Source organism: Acinonyx jubatus, chromosome A2, assembly GCF_027475565.1.
Source record: "Acinonyx jubatus isolate Ajub_Pintada_27869175 chromosome A2, VMU_Ajub_asm_v1.0, whole genome shotgun sequence".
Classification (NCBI taxonomy): Eukaryota; Metazoa; Chordata; class Mammalia; order Carnivora; family Felidae; genus Acinonyx; species Acinonyx jubatus.
In genome coordinates, this window is record NC_069383.1 from 162,574,136 (window position 1) to 162,583,087 (window position 8,952).

General features: G+C 60.7%; 1 protein-coding gene across 1 annotated transcript; it reads left to right on the forward strand.

Moving 5' to 3' along the window:
* Positions 1–76: 76 nt before the first annotated feature.
* On the forward strand, positions 77–8,695 carry SIRT6 (sirtuin 6). Its single transcript, XM_053220100.1, has 8 exons — positions 77–237; positions 2,025–2,146; positions 2,515–2,703; positions 4,876–4,935; positions 6,780–6,875; positions 6,958–7,038; positions 7,543–7,666; positions 7,775–8,695. The coding sequence occupies exons 1-8, from the start codon at positions 172–174 to the stop codon at positions 8,114–8,116; spliced, it is 1,080 nt and encodes a 359-aa protein (XP_053076075.1). The 5' UTR covers positions 77–171; the 3' UTR covers positions 8,117–8,695.
* The last annotated feature ends 257 nt before the right edge of the window (positions 8,696–8,952 follow it).

An 8,952-nucleotide genomic window follows, 5' to 3' on the forward strand; every position in this document is an offset into this window, starting at 1 on the left:
CCAGCAGTTGAGATGGCGCCTGCGGCGTCAACGCGAGGCGCATGCGCCTTGGAGGGAGCGGCTGGCCGCGCAGGGCGGAACGCGGCTCCTCCTTCCTCCCCGCCCTGCCCCGTTTCCGGCGGAAGCGGCCTCAACAAGAGAAACTTTATTGTTCCCGTTGGGGCGGCGAGGATGTCGGTGAATTACGCGGCGGGACTGTCGCCGTACGCGGACAAGGGCAAGTGTGGCCTCCCCGAGGTGAGCGCGGCCCGGCGTCCCGAAGGCCGCCCCCAGCGCCACGGGCTGGGCGGGGCCGGGCAGCAGCGGGGCATTGTGGGAATATCGGGAGGCACTGAGGCTAGACAATGGGAGGGACTTCCCAGTGGGGAGGGGGCGGGAAGTGACGCCCCCTGCTCTCCCGGGGACTGGAACACCCCTCCACCCCCAGCCCCGGGTCGGCCCGGCGGGATAGAGGGAGGGACCCGCGTCGGTGGAAAGTCCTCAAGTTCTCTGATGGGGGAAGCCAGGGACGGAGTTGCTGGCGGAAGGCTCCGCAGGGGCGAAGGCGAGATGGAAATAAACACGCTTGGGGACCAGACTAGGCCACAGAGGTTTCCAGAGCCAGGGCCGGAGGGGCCTCACGTGCCGGGCTGGGGAGCTGCCACTTTATCCTGGGGGTGGTGGACAAGGGTTCTAGGCGGGATGATCGTAGGTACGTGTCAGAAAAGACCCCTTCGCCCACTGCAGGACTTGGGGCGAGTCCTTCCCTCTGGGTCCCCTCTCCCCTTCTGGAAGCTGGTGGGGGGAAGATTGCCCCCATCCCCCAAAGGCTGGTCTGTGAGGTATTTAAGAGCCCTCAGAATCCCTCCGGAAGTCCCTCTCCTCTTCCTGCCAGTCCATTAGCTGGATTCCACAAACATTTATGGGGCGCCTACTGTGCACCAGGCACTTCCTAGGCCCTGGGGCCCCAGTAGGGACCGAGACAGACAAAAACTCCTCATTCTAGAGGGGAGACAGACAAAGGGCAAGTCAATGCAAGAAGTCAGAGGATAGGAAGCTTCAGGGAGACCAGTAAGGCTGGGAGTTGTGAGGAGAGCCGGGGCTGCGTTGAAACCAGGGCCCAGGAGGCACCACTCAGGTGACTTCTGTTTTCTCCATTTTTTTTTTTTTATTGTGGCGAAACACACAACGTGAGAGGTACCGTCTTAGCCATTTTTTTAAGTACACAGCTCAGTGGTACTGGATACGTTCACGCTGTTGTGCAACCACCCCCACCATCCATCTCCAGAACTTTCCATCTCCCAAAACTGAGACTCTGTCCCCATGAAGCACTGACTCCCCGCCCCCTGCCCCACCCCTGGCTCCCATCATCTGCTCTCTGTCTCTGTGGACGGGACTCCTCTAGGGACCCCCTGTGAGTGGGGTCGCGCAGCATCCTTCCGTGTCTGGCTTCTGTCACTGTGCACGGTGTCCTCCAGATCCATGCACGTGGTGACAGGCGTCAGGAGGTCCTTCCTTTTGGAGGCTGGATCATATTCCAGTGTGTGGATGGACCGCACTGTGTTTATCCTTCATCCGTCGGTGGACACTGGGGTTGATTCCATGTTGTGGCGGTTGTAAATGATGCTGCCATGAACGTGGGTGTGCAAGTGAGAGGACTTCTCAGCCAAGACCTAAAGGGGATGAGGGAAGAGCCATGTGGGAGAATTCCAGGCAGAGGGCACAGCCTGTGCAAAGGTCCTGAGGCAGCACCAGGCCTGGCGTGTTGGGAGGAAAAGTGAGGAGGCCCCAAGTGGCTGCAGCAGAGAGGGGGAGGAGTTGGGCAGGTCGTGTAAGGCCTCAGGCCACTGGGAGGACTTAGGTTTCTACCCTGAGGGATGCAGGAGCCCTGGAAGCCTGTGGGCAGAGGAGGGACATGAGAACAAGCCACCTTTTCCAATCACTTCTCTGCCCTGGGCAAGGCAGGGGCATTCCCATCTGTGGCTAGCAGCCTTGCCACAATGGGACATGTTTTGACCCCTCCCTTCTGCTCTGTCCCCGGACAGATCTTCGACCCCCCGGAGGAGTTGGAGCGGAAGGTGCGGGAGCTGGCGCAACTGGTCTGGCAGTCCTCCAATGTGGTGTTCCACACGGGGGCCGGCATCAGCACCGCCTCGGGCATCCCCGACTTCAGGTCTGTGGGCACAGAGGGGAGGTTGACGCAACACCTGCTGCCATCCCCGCTGGGGGGATGTTGGCCGCCGGAAAGACCCTGCCCTTACAGATGTGTCCCTTTAAGTGGCGCCACATTCCACTCACACCCCATTGGCCAGAATGTGGTCACCTGACCCCACCTAGCTGCAAGGGATCCTGGGGAATGTAGTCTTTTGCCTGGGCTCGCTGGACCTGCCTGCCTATTGGGATCCTCTTACCTTAGAAGATGGGAGGATTGGTATTAGGGGTAATCAGCTCCTAATGCAAATATTTTTCTCTCTTTTCTCTCTTATTCTGTCTCCCTGATCCCTGAACTCTCTGTGTCTCTCCCCGCCTTGCCACCTTCAGGGGTCCCCACGGCGTCTGGACGATGGAGGAGCGGGGCCTGGCCCCCAAATTCGACACCACCTTCGAGAGCGCGCGGCCCACGAAGACCCACATGGCACTGGTGCAGCTGGAGCGCGTGGGCCTCCTGTGCTTCCTGGTCAGCCAGAACGTGGACGGGCTGCACGTGCGCTCTGGCTTCCCCAGGTGACGCCCGGGTCCGGCCCCGCGCTCTCTGGGCCTCGGTTTCCTCATCTGTAAAAGGGGGGGTTTTGATGGGCCGATGCAGGGGGGCAGCCGGGAGCAGCGCTGGGCACTGGGTGGGAGGCCAGAAACCAGAGCTGTCCTGTGTCATCAGAGCTGCCCGGGAACAGATCGAGAATTGGGGTGCCCTTTCCCGGTCCCGGGGGGTGATTCCAGCCCTGACCTCTCGGGGCCTCCGGCGGCCCGGACTATGGCCCAGACTGCCCTCGGGTCCTCAGCTGCCAGCCCCACAGCCTGGCCACGGGCCGCTATGACATCCCCCTCGGGGCGAGGCCAGGGGAAATTGGGCGTGGGGAGGAGGGTGCTGAGAATTTAGAATGTTCGTAGTTGGGTTTTCATATCCCTCGTTACTGCCTCCATAGTGAACGTGAACCCTAGTAGGGCAAAGGACTGACTTTTTTTTAGGTGTTTTTTTTTTTTTTTAAGTGTATTCATCTATGTTGAGAGAGAGTGAGTGAGTGGGGGAGGGGAGGAGAGCGAGGAGGAGAGAGAGAATCCCAAGCAGGCTTCACACTCAGTGCAGAGCCCGGCGAGGGGCTCGAACTCACAAACTGTGAGATCACGACCTGAGCTGAAATCAAGTCAGACGCTTAATTGACTGAGCCACCCAGGTGCCCCCCGCCCCCTGCCCCCAGAGATAAAATTTCTCTAGAAGTCAGGCAGTTCTCACAACCTAGAGATGTTGCCACGTTTGGGGACTTCACCCTTTTGACATGTAACTAACTAAGCCTCCAGCCCCCTCTGGCTCAGGGTTACCGTCGGGCTCCGGTCTGGGCCAGAACCACTGGCGTCTTATCCTTCAGGTCAGACCGATTTACTAGGCACGTGGCTACAGGCCTGCCCCTCGGGACCTGTGTAGACATTTCTAGAAACAGAAGCAAACGTTTTCTCACTGTGTAGTGAGTACGTTCAGCGGCACGGGAGGATAGGGCTTTTACGGGCATGTGGGGAAAGCCGGCGACATCTGTGTCCCCAAACAGCCGGACAGCACGGTAGGCTGGGGGCGCGTCGGCAGATCAGGAGTGGGGCACGGCCACCCGCTGGCACGCTCCTTCCCAGAGGCGGAGGGCAGCGCCTTGGGGTGGGCCGGCAGGAGTCCACTTGGGGACCGCAGTGTCTCCGACCTCCTGCACCATGGATTGCACACCTGTGTGTGCCCAGCCATCCCTGGCACCCACCACCCACGCCTTCACTGCGTCACCGGTCTGTGTGTGTGTGTGCGTGTGTGTGTGTGTGTGTGTGTGTGTGTGTGTTGGAGGAGGAGGAAGCACTAATCCCCCAGCACCCACTGTGTGCAGACAGGAGCAAAATGGGTCACAGCCAACAACTATTTTGCCCAGCGCCGACCGTGTGCCACATGCTATTCCAGAACATAGGACACAGAGTACACAGGACAGACAGAAGCTCTACCCTCCCGGGAATCATCTAGGAGGGAGGAAACAGGCAGAAGACGAGACAAATCAGCCAAGTAAATTCTGTGTCAGGCGGTGATCCTTGCCATGGAACCAAAGGGGAAAGTTGGGCGGGAGTTGAAGCCTTGACCAGGTAGGTCAGGGAGGCTGTGACATTTGAGAGGTGACAGAGGGAGCCAGGGGAAGAGCCTTCCAGGTCTGATCATTGTTCTTCCAAATAACCCAGAAGCTGGACACTGTGGTCCCATTTCACAGATGGGGACTGAGGCCCAGAGAGGCTAAGCGACCTGCCCAAGGTCACACAGATGGGAAGCCAAGGGAACCAGGAGTTGACCCCACATTCCTCTCTTCAGGCTTTTGATTTGCAAACTGGGGATTAAAATTCCTGTCCTGCAGCCCGGTGACACTTGGTGGTTCCAACACAATTGTGGATGGCTTTTGTGAAGGGAATGGTCTGCCCATGTGCAGAGGTAGGGTCAGCCATGAGGGCCAATAGTCCCTCTGGCTCAGAGAGGTTGGGCCATCTGTAAGGCTGTGGATGGTGGGGTCAGCAGCAGTCCAGAGGCACTGGAAGGAGGGAATCTGCTGATCCTAAGGTTGAAGCTTAGGGAAGGCTTCCTGGAAGAGGAGGGCTCGGTGCTCTGCCCGAAGCCTCAGGAACCAGAATCCCATGCCATGGCCAAGTGTCTCTCTCCTTCCGTAGGGACAAGCTGGCGGAGCTTCACGGAAACATGTTCGTGGAGGAATGCGCCAAGTGTAAGACGTGAGTGCCACCGGAGGGCGGGGGCGGGGTGGGGGGGCGAGGCGTGGACAGCCCGGGCCGCTTACCGCTTCGCTTCCCATCACAAGGAAGGGCCTTGTGAGTCGCTTCTGACGTTGCCAGGGACCCAGGGAGGGGCAGGGCTGGGGCCTGAGCCTCAAGCCTGTGAGGCTGGGGGCACGAGTTCCTCCAGGAGAGGGACGTTCGTCCCCTGCACCCGTAACAGACAGCCAGAGGCTGAAAGGCATAAAACAGAAATCTGTCGGTTCCCAGCCTGATAATTTTTTTTTTAATGTTTTATTTTTGAGAGAGATAGAGTGTGAGCAGGGGAGGGGCAAAGAGAGAGGGAGACACAGAATCCGAAGCAGGCTCCATCCAGGCTCCGAGCTGTCAGCACAGAGCCCGACACGGAGCTCGAACCCACGAACCATGAGATCGTGACCTGAGCCGATCTCTGGTGCTCAACCGACTGAGCCACCCAGGTGCCCCACAGCTCCCAGCCTGGAAGCTAGAAGTCCAGAAGGGAGGCTGTGGGGGAGGCTCCTTCCTGCCTCCTCGTGTTTTCTGGATGTTTCTCACAGTCCTTGGCTAACCACCCGCCTTCCTCTGTTGTCACATGGCCTCCTCGCTGTGTATCTGGGTCTGTCACAGGGGCATCAGTCCTGTTAGATTGAGACCACTCTACCCCAGTGTGGCCTCATCCTGACTCTACATCTGCAATGATCCTGTTTCCAAATAAGGCTACACTCTAAAGTATTGGGGGGTCAGGAGTCCCAACATATCTTTTTGCGGGGACACAATTCAACCCATACCAGAGTGTGACAGAGGTAGGACCACCCGCTCTGGGAAGGCTGAGCCAGAGCCCTTCCTGGAGCCAGGGCCATCTGGGCGCGTCTCCTCCCGCTGGCTGAGCGGCCGCACAGGTGGGGGTCCCCCCACTGCAAAGAAAGCCCTTGTCCCCCACTGTATTTTGAAAACTTTCAAATCCATAAGTGACTCACAAGAATAGTACGATGAACCCCTACCTCGCCTAGACCAGGGCTCAGCGAGCTTTTCCTGTAAAGGGCCAGATGGTAAAATGTGTTCAGCTTCGTGGCCCAGACAGTGTCTCTCACGACTGTGGGCTCTGCTGATGGGGCACGAGAGCCGCCACGGACCACACACGAAGGGATGGGCGTGGCCGTGTGCCGATAAAGCTTTATTCGTGGAAGCAGGAGGCTGAGGGCCAGATTCCACCCACAGGGCCATAGTTCGCCGATCCCGACTAGATCCGACAACTGTTAACGTTTTGCCACACTTTGTTGGTTACTTGCTGTGCTGTTGAGGGGTAAGTGGCAGACCGCCTCGCCCACGACCCCAGACCCCCGAGACTCTACCTCCCTCCCAGGAGCTGCGCTCTCCCGTTGGCGCGGCCGCAGCGAGCTGTAAAGGAAGTCAGGGTAGTGCGATCACTCAGGGCCTGGCCCGTGTTCCCAGTGGCTTCTGGTTTTTTTGTTTCCTCATCCGGGATCCCGCCCAGGGTCACTCACGCTTTGCATGTCGTCATCGCATCTCTTCAGGCTCCTCTGTCTGGGACGCTCCCTGCCCCTTCTGCTTCCACGCTGTTGGCTTTGGGGTGCGGCCCGGCCAGCTGTTTTGTGGAAGGCCTCCGTCCCCTGCTCTGGGTTTGCGGGATGCCTTCTCGCGCTTAGAGTCAGCCGTACGCGCCCCCCCCCCCACTCCCCTGGGACAACAGCTCCCCCCCAAAGGAACAAGAGACACGCCAGTGGGACCCCTGAGCAGGTGCCCCGGGAGCAGGTGGTGGGCTGACCCGACCCCTGCGGGTCCCCCTTCCTCCCCCGACACAGGCAGTATGTCCGGGACACCGTCGTGGGCAGTATGGGCCTCAAGGCCACGGGCCGGCTCTGCACCGTGGCCAAGGCCAGGGGGCTGCGTGCTTGCAGGTGAGTGACCCTTTGCTGCGCCCGGGCTCCAGGGGAGGGTGCGCGTCTCCGTCTGACCCCCACCACCCCCCCACCCCTGCAGGGGCGAGCTGAAGGACACCGTCCTGGACTGGGAAGACGCCCTGCCTGACCGGGACCTCACCCTCGCCGACGAGGCCAGCAGGTCTGACCCCACGTGAGCCCAGACCACGAGGTTCCAGCACGGGAGGGAGCCATCAGGAAAGGCTTCCCCGAAAGGGGTGGCCGCACCCTCGCTGGGCCTCGCTGGCCCCATTGGTGACAGAGCCTTCTCACACCCTGTACGCCAGTCTTATGCGACAGGCAGGGAAACAGGCTTCAGCAAGGGGATGCCTCTGGCCCATGAGTCCCAAGCATCGGAGGTCACGCCCGCATCAGCAGCCCTGCTTCTGGCCGGGTGGGGAGGCTGCTCCGGGCGGACGGGAAGCTGGCACAGGTTGTGGGCACCCTTGAGAGCAGAGAAGGGTGTGGAGCGAGCTGCCCAGGCTGGTCTGGGCGTGTTCCGGAGCACCAAGCGGCTGGTGGAGCACTGGGGCTCGAGCCAGGAGGGGCTGGCGGCCTCTTGCGCCTTGTGGGGCAGGAATAGGGCTTCTGAGACCTTTGTGGGGGGGGGGGGTGGAGGGGCTCAGTCTCACCCTTCTTGTCCCAGGAACGCAGACCTGTCCATCACTCTGGGCACCTCCCTGCAAATCCGGCCCAGCGGGAACCTCCCACTCGCCACCAAGCGCCGAGGAGGTCGACTGGTCATTGTCAACCTTCAACCCACCAAGCACGTACGTGCTGAGCCCACCCTGATGTACCCCCTGCTCCAGCCTCCTCCCCTCCAGACCCCTGCCTGAGCCCGGCCTGTCTTTGCACCCTGCTCCCCGCCCCCCCCACAGGACCGCCATGCCGACCTGCGTATCCATGGCTACGTGGATGAGGTCATGACCAGGCTCATGGAGTACCTGGGCCTGGAGATCCCCACCTGGGACGGCCCTCGAGTGCTGGAGAGGGCGCTGCCCCCCCTGCCTCGCCCGCCTGCCCCCAAGCTGGAGCCCAAGGAGGAGGCCCCCACCCAGCTCAATGGCCCAGCACCCGCCAGCCCCAAGCCGGACCCCTCCGCCGAGCCCTGTACCCAGCACAATGGCTCTGGGCCTACCAGCCCCAAGAGGGAGCCGCTGGACAGTCCTGCACCCCACAGGCCCCCCAAGAGGGTGAAGGCTGAAGCGGTTCCCAGCTGACCAGGGGGCCCGGGGAGGGTGGGGCTTTTTGTAGAGACCATGGAGTCATCTTTTCTTACTGTTCTCACTTTGTTACTTTCACCTGCCCTTGCGGGTGGGGGGCAACCTCAGGGTGCTGAGAGCTGGGCTCCAGGCCCCAGGGCAGGCCCACCCCCCACTGCCTGTCTCTTTATCTTGAGGGGCCTGGGGTGTGGGCCTGGGGAGGAGCATTTTCACCCTGGACGCTGTCCTTGGAGCTGACCCCCAGGCACCTGCTCCTCCCTGTGCCCCAGCCCCTGACTCAGGATGCTCTGGGGAGGTGTGGCCAGGCCCTCCCTAGTTCCCAGCCTAAGCAAGAGTTAACTCCCTCGGCCCTGGGGCCCTCACACTCCCCATCCCCTGCCTCCCCCAAATCGCCTTCATGATCCCTCCGGGAGGTAAGGGGGGGCAGAGCCACCTTTTCGGAGCCAGACTTCTTGGGGGCACAGACAATAGAGGCTTGCACTGCCTTTGGGGCTAGAGGGAGAAAGAGGCGTGTCCACCTGGTTCCTCCAGACTTCCAGAAAAGTCTTCAATGCAATAAAAGCAGAAATTCTTGCATCTGAGTCTGTGTTTAACATTCACGACTTTGTGCCGGGTCCTAGTCCCGGGGAGAGCGGGGCAGGGGGTGCAGAATGCACCGTCCCCTTGCCCCCTGTGGAGTCGGCCTGGGCCTCCCTGCAATCTAGGCCTGGGGGGGCCGTGGAGGAGGAGAGCAATACCGCAGCGGGAGCTCCTGGCGCCCTCTGTGATTATACACTCCTGTGCGTGGTTTCTAGATATTTTCCCCCCACTGCTAGGCTGTGAGCCCCTTGATG

What these genes read in the sequence shown, in the direction of transcription:
- SIRT6 (XM_053220100.1), top strand. Translation starts at nt 172, where the DNA reads ATGTCGGTGAATTACGCGGCGGGACTGTCGCCGTACGCGGACAAGGGC. An exon ending in GCAAGTGTGGCCTCCCCGAG is followed by an intron (nt 238 to 2,024) that starts GTGAGCGCGGCC and finishes GTCCCCGGACAG; the next exon opens with ATCTTCGACCCCCCGGAGGA. An exon ending in CTCGCCGACGAGGCCAGCAG is followed by an intron (nt 7,039 to 7,542) that starts GTCTGACCCCAC and finishes TTCTTGTCCCAG; the next exon opens with GAACGCAGACCTGTCCATCA.